At 47.3% G+C, this 14,288-nt stretch overlaps 1 protein-coding gene across 4 annotated transcripts in view; it reads left to right on the top strand.

Annotated features, from left to right (window-relative positions):
* LOC100147112 (liver carboxylesterase-like) overlaps positions 1–14,288 on the top strand; it is a 31,639-nt gene that overhangs the window by 4,562 nt on the left and 12,789 nt on the right. For 3 of the 4 annotated variants that reach the window (XM_070262950.1, XM_070262951.1, XM_070262952.1), the window contains 5 exons: positions 1,722–1,866; positions 7,428–7,561; positions 10,217–10,370; positions 12,012–12,116; positions 14,164–14,268. In XM_070262950.1, the coding sequence (XP_070119051.1) occupies positions 1,722–1,866; positions 7,428–7,561; positions 10,217–10,370; positions 12,012–12,116; positions 14,164–14,268 (643 nt within the window). Of the gene's footprint in view, positions 1–595; positions 1,867–7,427; positions 7,562–10,216; positions 10,371–12,011; positions 12,117–14,163; positions 14,269–14,288 lie in introns of all 4 variants that reach the window. The other variant, XM_070262953.1, reaches the window with a different exon arrangement.

The raw sequence follows: 14,288 nt of genomic DNA, 5'->3' as shown, positions 1-14,288 counted from the left end.
ATTTATCAGTGTAACATGAGCATCATCCTTGTCATTAAACGTCACAGCCTAACTTTTAACAGCTACTTTAACTTAGATGTGGAATCACAATCTATTTACCCAACCTCTTTTTGTGGTCCCTGAGTCATTCTTGATGTTTTTGATCATAAAAATAGCACTCTGTTGAATATCCATTTTTTTTCTGCTTTTTCTCCCCAAATCCCCCCATTATATAGTTATATATTTTAGTTGTGGGTCCTTCTTGTTGTTTATGGACGTCCAGAAGCTAAAGCTTTCTGCACACTCATGTATATTTTTGCATAAGCTTTAAAAAATGACATTTCTGGGTGAAAGAATATGCACCTTTTGCTAAATTTCCCTTCAGAAATGTTCCAACCACACTCCTTTTATTAATATACAAAACCCTCCATTCACTGGACCTTTGACAATGCCAGGGGTCATTAAAAATTGTTTCTTGGCTAATGTGTTGGCAAAATAATTATTATTATCATCACCACAATTACGTATACATAATTTTGCTATTTATTCAGCATTGTATGAATACTAGTGTTGATCCCTTCTTTGACATTTGAATTTCTTCTTTTATGAATATTAGGCCCCTTGCTCTCAGGGATCCAGCGAAATTTCTCCCAGGGGAGAGATCAGGAAGTCATCTTTGCAGCCTCTGACTCTGCCACTTGACAGCTGGGACGTCCAAGCACCTTAGCGCCTCAGCCACCTCATCTACACACCAGGGCAGTGATGCCTGCCTTCTGGGTGCACTGAGATCAGGAACCGTTGCTTATAATGTGCTTGGAAATATAAGCACTCCATAGTATGGATCTTTCTGGTTGTGTGAAGGGAGGATTTCTAATTCTCTTTGCCTCTATTTTCTTGACTATAAGATCTGGTTAGTAAGAGCACCTATGTCATGGGGCTGATTTGAAGATTAAATGAAACAGCACATATAGAGCACTGAAAACAACACCTAGCATGCTGGGAGGACTCAGTAAATGTTACCAATTATAATCTATGTTGGATCTTTAAGATCTGTTATTAGGGCTACCAACAGCACTTGCCTGGGAGAGGTTGATGATGGAATCTTGGCATTTCAGGGATGCAAGACCCTTATAGAAATAACTCCTCTCATCAAGAACTGGAAGATTGAGGCCCAGAGCTGGGAAGGAATTCACTCAAGGTCACCCAGCATATTAGTGGCTGAGGCAGGACTAGAACACAGTTCTTTTAACGTTGCCTCCTAAATGTTTCCTCCCGCACCTGTTGTCCGCCCTCAATGTCTGCCATTTGAGTGACTTCTCATGGTTTATGGAGGTCTCCTGGGACTAGAACACCTGGTTTACCTGGTGGAGAAACATGGTCACACTGCATCCCAATGTATGGAGGCCAGTGGGGAGCCAGACTGTGTCCAGGGCATGCAGGAAATGGTCCTCTCCCAGGTGTAGAGGCAGCCTCCTCTCCTTGACCCAGGGCATCCCGAAGGCTCTGGGAAGGGGACAGGTGCCTGGCCTCCTGACTATACACAGTTCTGCAAGGCCTTAGTGAGTCCCAGGACCCCCTCCCAAATCCCCAAGCAACGTCCTAACCCTTCCACTATCTTGAATGTGAACAAAACTGCTACAGATCTAACCCTCCTAGTCCAAGGCCCAGCCTGACCATAGGAGACATCTCCTTGCTTAGCTCTGATCGAGCCTCAGGACTTCTTCTTTTCCTCCCCCTCCCAGGTGCTCCCAGGACCCAGAGCTAGTGGAAATGACCTCAGATGTTGTTACCTTCGGAAAGGAGAAGATTGCTTTCCAGATTTCTGAAGACTGTCTTTACCTAAATATTTACACCCCCGCTGACTTGACAAAGAAAAGCAGGCTGCCGGTAAGCAGTGGATACCACTGATCAAGGCTGGTGAGTTCCAGCCCTCCAGTATCTTCTGGTGGAGACTGGAAGAGGATGAAGGCAGTTTGGGGTGGGGCCACCACCAGCCATGGCTGTTTCAGGGGCCCCAGGGCTTTCCTAACCCACCACAGCCAGACCTCGTGACCACAGGAAGCTGCAGAAGATGAAAACTTTTCCCTTCTTGCCTTCTAGATTCTTTGGCTGGGCTGTTAATTAAATTGACACAAGACAGATTAACAGGGGAAATAGAAACTTAATTTTGTACATTCAGGAGCTCATCAAAATATGAGACTCAAAAACGTGGCCAGAGCAAGCAGACTTTATACCTTCTAGACAGAGAAACATTCGTGAAGATTTGATAAAGCAATGGGACTTCAGCTGGGCTATCAAATTAAAGAGAAAGTGACAAAGGTTGTTTCTACAGCCTTCTCAGCCTTGACTTCCCCATCTCTGGTGATAAGCATGCCATTCACCCTCAGGTGCAGGGAGGTGCACTTCACATGGGAGATTTACTTCCTGCTCTCAGGAGACAAAAGAGGGTTAGAGTGTCCTTCTTGCACTTGCTGTGTCCTAAGTAGTTTTCTTAAGTATGTTTATGTCAAAATAATCAGTAGAGCAAAATGGCATATTTTGGGGTGGCAGATTCTGCTCCCTTTCAACCTCAGTTTCCACTAGTGACAGGCATAGGATCTTTCGGGGAGTTTGCTGTGCATCTGTAATCTACCTTTCCATTTTTCCAAGTTTTCCTATGCTAATAGAAGAAGAAGCATGATTATTGTTGGTGCTAGATTAGGAATCTGATGCCCAGAGCAGCTCAGACATAATTTCCAGTAATGTTAGAACTGAAAGGAATCTTAGACATGGGCCAACAACCTAACACTTCCTTTACAGAGAGAGACACTGAGGCCCAGAGAGGGGAAGGCAAGGGGCAAGGTCACACAGTAGGGTTGGCACAACAAGAGCATCAGTCTTCTGATTTTCACACTAGTGCTCTTTGACACAGACTAGGAAACCGAGCCTGTGTGTAGCCTGTCCTCACTCAGCACACAAAAATCAGTCTCTGACGATATCCTGTTAGGGAAGCATAGAGGCAGAGCCTGGGTCAATCCAAGAAGCAATTTCTTTGCTTATCTCTTGCTTAGCACTTTCCTTGGCCAACTATCAGGGATTTTCTTGTAGCTAATTGCCCTCCCTAATTGTCTTTGGCATGAGCTGATGACCCAGTGAGTCAGCATTTGCGGAATAAAGGGAGGCCAAGAGATGGGGTCAGCTTCCAGACTCAGGCTGGAGTGTGGGAAGGGTCTTCTGGAAAGGAGGGGATCCCTGAGGTGAAGAAGGGAGGTGCGTGAGCACCCTGGAATCTCCCAGCACACACCTGGCATGATGCCCAGGAGTGGAGGAGGGCATCTGTGAACTTGTGACCAAAAGTTGTACTGCATGTGGTGGGGACAAAGGTTCACTCATTCTTTCATTCACTTATTCATTCATTTCTTCTTCTGTTATGTACTCATTGCCTACACTTAGCTGGACTTGGCGGGTAAGAGGAGGGAGGAACACGATACTATTACTAAGCAGCCTCTGCCTTCGAGGGTCTTCCCATTTCAGCTGCACAGACAGAGACTAACTTCAGCAAATCTCTGCTGCCCGGACCTTGGCTCAGCCTTCACTCAGAGATAACTCAGACTCAGCCCCTCCACTTGGAGGCAGGCGGGGATCAGAGGTGTGGGAGGAACAGGGGCTCTGGAACCTGCAGGCAGGAGACCTCTGGTTATGGACACAGCTCCTGGAACTACAGTCTCCGCTGAAATCCTGATTCTGCCTTTTACTAGCTGAGACACCTGGCTCTGTTTCCTCAAGTCCGAGATATTCACATAGGAGTGTTCAGTGATGAACATCCAGCTGCGTGTCTGTGCCTGGCGAGGTACGCATGTCAAGCACTCCTGACACATTAGTTAGAGCTGAAGGTGTTCAACTAAAACAAGCAGCCAGCTGCTTCACAAGCTGAACAGGTTTATTCAGGAACAGCAAGTGAATGCCATTCAGGACTTGCAGTCAGTCTATGGCTGACCTTGTGCGAATGCAGAGAAACAAAGGAGAGAAACATTCTTTTAGAATTTGGGAGGGCCTGTTGTAAACAGAGTCCATTGGAGGAGACTGGGCTTTCGAAGTGCAGTGTCTTTTCCTTTGCTGAGTTATGGCCGTCTTTCATAGGCTGAGGTCTTGTTGGGAAAGCAGGAATTTCTTATTTCTTCTGCTGGGGTAGTAAGCAATGCCACTTGCTGTCGGAGTTGCAGGGTATGCCTCTTCCTGTTGGGGTCTGTAGTGTTCGTTGAGTGGCACCCGCATGAGAATTCTCCATTCTGGCCCCCTGACTCCATTTCAAATGAGGTTACTGCTTATTAATTTTGACATTTTCCCTTTTGATCAAGATTTTTCTCTGAAATCATTGGTGATGAAGTGTCAGGTTTTTCTGAATTCAGTGGCCTTTTGTCCCTCGATACCAGGAAGGACCTTTCTGGGTGTTGTGTCCCACATCAGAAGGAAAGAGAACTGACTGGAAACCTTCTGTGGTCTCACTCGAGTAACGAGGAGGTGTAGGAGGGAGATTTCTCAGGCGTTTCCCACCCAGGTCTGTGTGTGTCCTTCTGATAGGCCTGGTCTTGACATCTTGAGAAGCTGTCTCATCAGATGTCATCTCCTTCCATTCTGGGAAATCTGTACCTTCAGGTTACCAGGTAGAGTGCAGGTCCACTCAGGACTTGGTGCTTTCTTTAGAGGAGTCACATGAACCCAGGAGCCTATTCCCTGGAGTTTGGCAGCACGAGAGTTAGTTAGCAGTGCCTGATAGAGACGTTTCCAGCCAGGTTGAAGAGAGTATCTCTGGAGGTGTCTTTTCCAACAGAGGAAATCTCCAGATCGCCAGGTGTGTTGCTTAAGGTCTTCACCCCCTTGGAGCGCAGTGTGAAAAGATTGCTCTACCAGAGAAGGTTATTTTTGATAAAATCAATTGGGCCATTACAACATTGAATTATATCTCCTTCTATCAGCTCCAGATCAAAGAGTCAGGGACCAGGTGCATTGGCCATCCTGGGACTGTCTCAAAGGGTGAGAGTTTATGAGTTCCCGAAGGGGTGGACCTGAGATTTAGAAGGACAAAAAGCAATGCTTTTGACCAAGGGATTTGGAGAATCTCTACAAATTTTGCCAATGGAATCTTCATAATGCTGTTAATGCATTCAATTAAAGTAGACGATTGAGGGTAATAAGCACAGTGAACGTGTTGTAAAACCAGCCAAAAAGCACAGCCTTCTTGGAACCCTTGACTGGTAAAATGGATTCTCAATCGCTGTAAAGTTCAAGAGGGGTACCCCAGGCAGGAATAACTTTTTTCAAAAGGACTTCAGCCATGGAAGTGGCAGTAATCTGTCTAAAGGGGAAGGCTCGACTCCAGTGAGAAAACTTAAAGACCATGAGGAAAACATGTTTATCCATGAGATGGGGGAAACTGTATGAAATCCATTTACCAAGCCTCAAATGGCCTGTTAGGCACTTTACCTGTCCGAGAGCAGTGCACACAGACTTCACTGGATTGTGCTGTGGAAAAATGGGATAAGAGAAGTAGACGATTTTTGCAGACTTATTAAAATTTTCCCACCAATTTTGATTCGTGAATGCTATTATTTTGTTGGTGGACCAATGACTCAATGCATGTTCAGTGGAGAGGAATGAGAGTCTGTCATAGGACTGGGGTGTTATTTGGCCCACAGCAGAGCTTTCTCTTTTTATCAAATGAACAATTGTTGAAATTCCAAGCTTGTTTTTCCTTTTCTGGGGCTGATTCTTGGACTTCCATACAGAAAGAAGAGGTCCCAAATAAGGTCTGGAGAGGGTCAAAATGCAAAGAGAGTACAGCTCAAGATTCAGGAGAAAACTTACCCTTCAACTGCAGGATAGGTGAGAAAGCAGCAACCTCAGCGGGCTCTGTGGGTACTTCACCTGTTTGCCCACCAACGCTGGAGTTGTCGGGGCTCTTCTCTGAATCCCCATATGGGTCACCAAATAATGTTGGTCTAAAACAAATAAACAGCCAGTTATTTTACTAGGAGAATAGGTTTATTCAAGAAGTGCAAAGAATTGTGATTTGGGACATGTGGTCTATGGAGAACTGTGTGCAAGTCCAAAGAAAGAAAGAAGAGAAATGCTCTTCTATGAAGTTGAGAGGGGCTGTTGTAAACTGAGTCCACTGGTGGAGACTGGGAGTGCAAAGTATAGTGGCTTTTCATTGACTGTGCTATGGCGATCTCCTATTGGCTGAGCTGTTGCTGAGCAAGGAGGAATTTCCTCTTCCTTCTCCTGGGCTAGTAAGTACTATTGCTTACTACTGGGGATGCAAAGTATGTCTCTTCCTGTTGGGGTCTGTAGTGTGCACTGAGTGGCACCTGCATGAGAGTTCTCTCTTCTGGCCTTCCAATTTCATTTTAAATCAGGATTCTGTTTATTAATTTTCATAAAGTTCAGATATTACTCCTATCCTAACAGCTGATCTACTGCTCATGGCCACTGGATGCAGTGTACTAGTGACTCACCATGTGGACTCTGGAGCCACACTGCCTGGGTTCATATCCTGCTTATACCACTTATTAGCTGTGTGACCTCGGGCAGGTTGAGGGCTTCAGTTTCCCTATCTGTTGAATGGAACAATGGTAGTCCCTACTTCATGGGTGTTTTATGGTAAAGTGCTTAGAGAGATACTTGGCACATAGTTCATGTCATGAGTTCTTTTTTCAATTAACAAAATTATTGCAATATGATGATCTTAACCACTCTCATTTCCTTGCTATATGACCTCTTTAAATGCAAGAACCATGACTCATGAATTTTTTGTGCACTTTCATCCTCAATTCATATCACAGTCCCTTGACTTGGTTCTCAGATATGTTAATCAAATGATTGAAGACTTGTTCGAGGAGGCAGCTTCTAGGCTGGGCTTTGGAAGACCAGTTGGATTTGGGGAAGCAGAGGAGGCAGAGGGAAAGAATGTAAGAAAGAGCTACCACTGGGGGCATGTGTGCTTCTTGAGATAATGATTCACATGTGAGAAGTTTAATTCACCACAAATGAGGTAACAAGGATAAAGCTGATATACAAGGGCTGCCACATGCAGAGTATGATGAGGTGGGTGAGGGGTCCAGGCGTGAGGACGATGGGAGTGTTGGGGAGAAGATGACACTCTTAGGCTTGGCTGTTCCCATGATGGTGTTCTCAGCATAACCCTCTCAAATAGCCCTTGGAGGAGGTGGCAGTGGGGCTGGGGAGTCAGGCAGGGGCAGCTAGGGTGCATTGAGTGGGCTGGTGGCCCGGGCCTCAGCTGGGAGAGTGGAGGAGGAGAGTGACTACCTGTTCCAACTTTGGTGGGGACTAGTGGATTTTAGGCCTCCTTGAGTCATGGCCAAGAGGTAGGTGACCAAACCAGACAACCTCTTGAGGTCTTTCCCAGCTCTGCTTCCTATATCCAGTATGGTTTTGTCCTCCCTGTGCAGGTGATGGTGTGGATCCACGGAGGTGGTCTGATGGTAGGTAGGGCATCAGACTATGATGGGCTGGCCCTCTCTTCCTATGAAAACGTGGTGGTGGTGACCATTCAGTACCGCCTGGGCATCTGGGGATTCTTCAGGTAAGATATTGGACTACCCTGACTGCACATTGGCCCTCAGATTGAGGGTGCTAGGACCCTGCTCTGGCCATGTCAGCCCTCAAGGGGATCTTTACTAAATTCCCTGGAGAGGCACCCAAGGCCCTTCATAATTTGGCTCCACGTCCCTTCTCATTCCCAGGCACACTGGTCCACCTGCTTGTTTTGCATGTGCTGTTCCCTCTGCCTGGGATGCCTCTTCTACCTGACAAGGTGCTATTCATTCTGCAAGGTCCAAGTCAAATGTTATCTCCTCCGAAATAATCATCGCCTCCTTTTTAGCTTTTCTGCCCCGGAACATTGCACACCGTTAAAATGACACTTAGCCTGCCCCACCGTCGTTAGAGCAGTAGTTGTTACATCTTACCTCTCACGACAAAGTAATGAACAGCAGAATCATGGCAGGAGCTCGGTAAATGCTCAGGGTGAAGGAATGGGTGCCCAGAACGGGGAGGTTGATGGAGCTTCCGACTTGGATAGAGAACCCTCCTAGGAGGTATTTCAGGCCCTCTCACCCCATGTTCTTCTGCATTTGGCTCATGCATGAGTCAAGGCTAGAGTCTTCTCCATCAAGTCTCCATGGAAACAGAACCAGGTGTCCCTCAGGACACAGTCACTGTGAGTCTTTCCTGAAATCACAGGCTGCAGCATCTCTGACCCTGAGATGGCTGATGGGCAGGCTGGGGGAGGGATGGACGTCTTCCTAGAAAGGCCTAGGGAGGTGGGGTGGGTTATCCCAGGTGAGTCATGTCCCAGGAAGTATTGCCTTCATTAAGACTCCCCATCCCTTTCACCCATGACATGCAGAGTATGCTGAGGTGGGTGAGGGGTGCACGTGAGGGGTCTGCTCCTCATTACAGTTAAACTGCTACATTAGCCCTTCCAGGTTCCTCTCCTCCCAGTCTCCCCTCTACCCAAAGCCGTCAGCTATTCACCCCGACTACACCACCAGACTGTTCTGGTCGAGGTCACCAATGACCCACCAGCTCTTGACCCTACCTTGGCAAATATCCACACATAGTCTTGGCAGCATCCACACATGATGGTTCACACCCTTTTGAAATGCTGCCTCTGTCGGCTCCGGGCCGCCTCCGACCTCATGGACTGCTCCTCCTCTGCCTCTTCACCGGACCTCCTCCTCCCTGTCCTCGGGCCTCTGCGTGTGTCTCCCTCTCCATGTCCACTGCTGTCCCGAGTGACCTCAGGGGGCACTTCCACAGCTCCCTGTTTTTAGCCCCAAAGTCTTCTTTGAAACCCAGATGCACATCACTAACTACCTCCTTCTACCTCCTGCTGTCTCCACTAGATGTCTAAGGGCACCTCCCACTTAAAGGGACAAACTAAACCCTTCACTCTCGTGCCCCTACCCCCAAAACACTCTTACTTTCCCCACAGCATCTCCTGCTCAGCTGCTGGCAGCTCCATTCTTCTGGATGCTGAGGATAAATGCCTTGTGGTTTGGGCCTGCCCTATGGCCGAGTGACTGAGTTCATGTGCTCTTCTTTGGCAGCCCGGGGTTTGCTGGTTTGGATCCTGGGTGTGGACCTAGCACCGCTTATCAAGCCATGATGAGCTGGTGCCCCACATGGAGGAGCTGGAAGAACCTACAACTAGGATAAACACATATATACTGGGGTGCTTTGGGGAGAATAAACAGGAGGAACATTGGCAATAGATGTTAAGTTAAGGCCTGTCTTCCTCACACACACACACAAAACCTTGTGGTCAGCCTCGACTCTGATCTTTTCCTCACTTCCCACATCCAGTCGATCAGCAAATCGTCTTGGTTCCACCTTTAAGATTCACTCAATATCCGAGCATTTCTCACTGCCATCATTCCGCCAACCCCAATCAAAGCCTTCTGTATGTCTTACCTGGAGTACTATAACAACGGCCACTTCTATGATCCTGCTACTTTATACCCTGTCTGATCTGCACAGTATCCAGAGTGACCATGTAAGACATAAATGGAGTGATGTCCTTCCCCTGCAGTGACTTCCCTCCTGACAATGACATTGATGTCCTCACCAAGGCCCACAGGGCCCTCTATAGCTGCATGTCTTACATTCGCACTTTGTTCGCTGGACTCTGGGCCCTTGGCACTTGCCGGTCTTTTTCCACCTGGAATTCCCTTCTTTGGATACTTGCAAGGCTGTGTGCAGACTCATTCAGGTTTCTACTCAAATGCCACAGCACCAAAGAGATGTGTCGTGTGATCTGAGATAGGAGCCCACTGCCCCACCCCTGCCTTTCTCTTACCAGATTTTATTTCTCCTGAAAGCACTTTCAGTACCTGACATCATATTCTATATCTATCTCTTTATTTGTTTATGATCCATAATGTGAGCTCTGTGTAGTCAGAGGTTTGCCTATTTTGCTCTCAGATGTGCTCCTGGCTCTTAGAACAGTCTTTGCACATAGCTGATGCTCTATAAATAGAAGCCACATGAAGGAATGTAGAGCCCACAACAGAACAATGCTACAGAAGTGGAAGGCACGTGGAGACCCCTGCATCAGGGCAGTGGAAGCCTCATCTTATTCCAGAAGGCTCACCTAGAGTCCCCAGCCCCATCTGTGGTCCTGAGAGACTTGCCATAATGTTTCTGCTTCTCCTCCAGCCTGTTCTCTTACTCACAGCACAGGGGACGAACACAGCCCAGGAAACTGGGGTCACTTGGACCAGGTGGCCGCACTGCGCTGGGTCCAGGAAAACATTGCCAACTTTGGAGGAGACCCAAGCTCCGTGACCATCTTTGGAGAGTCAGCAGGAGGTGAAAGTGTCTCTGTTCTTGTAAGTGTTCCTGGTCTGATGTGGCTCCTGATGGGACCTGTCAGAGACCAGCCAATCTAGCCATGGGCCCCTTTATTTACAAGATATGGATTCAAGACTGACTCCACTCTGCAGAGTATCAGATGGTGGAGAGCTAATGACCACACTGTCCTTCGCCCCCTGGAAGCTCAGACTCAGCTTAGTATGCTGGGCCCATAAGAATCTCCAGCTGCAGGTGCAGAAATGACATTCCCCTCTCTCACTTGGTTGAGCCCTCCCTCTTCTTCCCGATCATTTTGCCATTAGGACTCCCTTCACTTCTCTTGGAAGTAGGGGTAGGCATCATTTATGAACAAGGGAAATCAACCCTGAGAGATGGGCAGAGTGTTGTGGTTTGGCTTGAACCAAGCCGACCTAGATTATTGTAACAACCTCCACTTTTGAAGGTTGATCTACATATCAGGGGGGCATGAGCACTAAGAACAGGTCCGCGGCATCTTCTGAGGTTGTCTTATGTCTTGTCCATGCCCAAGAGGGTGGGCAGCAGTCTCTGGACTGATAGATGCACCTGTGCTGAGGGAAGTACGTAAGAATGAGGAGGGGTCAGAAGGTGGGATGGGGAGGAATGGGACAGGGAATGTGCGACATGGACACGACCTGGGAGCTTGGGATATCTTACTGATAGGGTGGGGCTGAGGGAGACACGAGGGAATTAAGGATGGAAAACCAGATTGGAAGATGCTAGGAGGGGTGAGGAATCCTTCAGCTGCCTCAGAGTGCAGCAGAGGGTCAGCTCTATTAGTATATTTTTAAAACATGTTTTCGTTTCATAGTTGATACTCAGTTGGCAATGGTTTTATATCATCTAAAGAGGTGAAAAAAGAAAAGTACAGATAACCCTATAGAAGAGTCCTCCGTAATCCCATTATACAGGGAAACTCAGGGTGGACATTTTGAGACATAGGACACGACTTTTAACATGACTCACCCTATCTATCTATCTAACATCTATCATCCATCTGTCTCTCTGTCTATCTTTCTATCTGTCTATCTATCTATCTACCTATCCAGGATTTGCTTAAACAAAAAGATCTTCTTAACGTTCTAATGCACCATCAACATTTCCCTAACCATGAAGTACACTTATAAAATTTTATTTTTTAAAGTCACATAGTATTCCATGGTAACAATGAAAAATAGCTTATTTACCCAAGTCATAATGTTGGATCCTTGGATTATTTCCAATTTTCACCCTTTTAAACAAAAGAGAATTCTTAGTAATCGTTGTGTGCCTCCATGATTATCTTTCCTAGTATATGTTCTGAGCAATGCAAATACACAATCAGTACTGTGTCTTAAAGTATTGCAAGGAATTGCTAAGCATCATTCGGATACTTTGATTGTTATAATCAACACATGCCACACATTTCCTGTTCTGTCCCTCACTCTGTGCTCCTGGCTGCCTCCAGCTGAGGGAGGTTTTCCTGGAGAAGCCAGGTCCCAGGGTCAGTCTGGGGAACAGGCCAGGGCAAGTAAGAAGCTGTAATGTGCACTGCATGCCAGGGTTCCAGGGGAAGGGGTCAGGGGAGAGCTGTCGATAGACACAGTTCTTACAGACCCCTCCCCAAGCATGAACGTTGTTCCTCTCCGCTTCCCTCCCAGGTGTTATCTCCACTGGCCAAGAACCTCTTCCACCGGGCCATCTCTGAGAGTGGCGTGGCCCTCACTACTTGCCTGGTCAAGAAGGACTCGAAGGCTGAAGCTCAGGTGAGTCTCACACTAGATCTTCCTTGCACCCTTTGCTCTGCTCTCATGGAGTCTTCAGGGGCCTTTCTGCTATGGAATCCAGCTGACACCCTCAAAGCATCACAGAAGTGAGAATGGCTGAGTGGGAAAGGCAAGGAGACACGTCACCCAACCTCCCAGTTATCCAGCTGAGCAACCTGGGCAGAGAGTGGAAGCAGCTGGTTAAGGTCAGAGAGTGATGGGACAGAGCTGGGACTCAAGCTCATGATACTGGACTGTCAGCTCAGAGCACTGTCCACAGACCACGCTTCCCAAAGTGAGCCAAGGTGGGGTGTTGGGCCAGTCCCACCATGCCACTGGCAGTGGACTGTCACTGTGTGTTTTGCCTCTCAGGGTCTGAGTTCTGGTGAACCCACCTGCAGCATGTGGGCCTGATGTGGCTCCTCCCTGAGGACCGGTGCCTGGGGGTGCTTCCTGGAGAATTCATTCATTGATTCACTCACTTACTCAACAAATAATTTTGATCTAGCCAGATGTCTAGAAACCTCATGAAACTTCCGTTCTCATGGAGGAGACAGGTTAATGATTACATAATCACACAAATTATAAACTTATAAAATGTCAGCATTGACAAGAGCAATAAAGCAGAGGTATGTGATGTCACAACAGAATCTAAAATCGCAGTTAGTCCCTTGAGTAGGGGAGGTCATCAAGAAAGTGTTTCTGAAAAAATGGCTAGTGAGTTGGGATAAGAAGAAGGTACAGTAATTTACTTGGTGAGAAAAGCATATTCTAGAAAGAGGTAATAGCATGTGCAAACGTTCTGCAGTAGGAGGAAGTATCTCAAGTGAGAGAGAACGAGAAAGGCTGATGTGACCAGAGCACAAGGAGCAGAGGGAACCTTGAGTGAGCTGAGGATGGGGACATTGCGGGGGCCGTGCTGCACAGGACCCTGGTGAGGACTTTGTCTTTATCTGCAGACTGTTAGGAAGCTAAGGAAGAGTGAGCCACTGGAGGCTCAGCTGAGGAGAGCCTGCTGGAGTCGGTGATGTGGGGCGTTTATGTAGGGCTGTGAGAGCTGGTTTCATGGAGCAATGGGGGCAGCAGTCAGACTTAAAGGGGCTGGTGAGGAGGAGGAAAGGAAAGGAAGACACCAAGAGTTTTTAAAATTTTTGAGGATGCTTTTCAGAATTCTCTGTACATAAACAACAGAAGCCCACTTGACCAGGCTGAAGTTGAGAAGGGAGAAGTCATTTCCAGGAAACAGAGTTGGCAGAGATGGGGCTGGATTTTGCTAGTAAATCGACACTAGAAATTGACAAAATGAAGGGAATCTAAGACTCTTTTTCTTACTCTTTCTCTCTCTCCTCTACTTCTCCCTGTACTATTTCTTGGTGTGGAAGATTGGCCCTGAGCTAACATTCGTGGCAACCTTCCTCTATTTTGTATGTGAGACACCACCACAGCATGGCTTGATGAGTAGCGTGTAGGTCTGTGCCTGGGATCTGAAACTTCAAACTCTGGGCCACTGAAGTGGAGCATGTGAACTGAACCACCATGCCACTGGGCCAGCCCCTGTATCTTTCTATTTATTCAACAAATACATCCTGAGCACTGATTCTGTGTCAGACACTGTACTAGGCTCTGGGGAGCTGTGCACACTCTCCATGGCCCCACCATCATGGAGCCTGCCTCCTCTCCATCTGCATCTTCTCCTCTGGTCACTTTGTAAGTTACTTGTCTGAATCCAAATGGCTAGTAAGTGGATGAGCCAAGATGTGAAACAGGACAGAGTGATTCTGGACTTGATGCTCTTAGCCTCACTCCTGCTGCCTCTCCTTAGATATTCAGCTCTGAGATCGTTGTGCCTGTTAGAACAGAGATAAGTTATCAGACACAGAGGCTGAGTAAGTGGCATAACTGGGACGAGGACCCACACCCACTGGTCCAGAGTATTTTCTGCAACCCCTGCTTCCTTTAGAAATTGAGGTTGGGATGGAACCGCTCTTTATTGAACAAGGGAAGGTATATCACTCTTGAATTCTGTTATTGCCCATGATCTCTACAGCAAATTGCCATCTTAGCTGGGTGTAAAACCACGACCTCGGCTGTCATTGTTGACTGCCTGCGCCAGAAGACAGAAGACGAGCTCCTGGAGACGTCACTGAAGATGGTAGGTGTATCTATTCTCAT

Source organism: Equus caballus, chromosome 3, assembly GCF_041296265.1.
Source record: "Equus caballus isolate H_3958 breed thoroughbred chromosome 3, TB-T2T, whole genome shotgun sequence".
NCBI lineage: Eukaryota > Metazoa > Chordata > Mammalia > Perissodactyla > Equidae > Equus > Equus caballus.
Note: the sequence above shows the minus strand (reverse complement) of the source record. Positions and strands in the feature narration are given on the sequence as shown.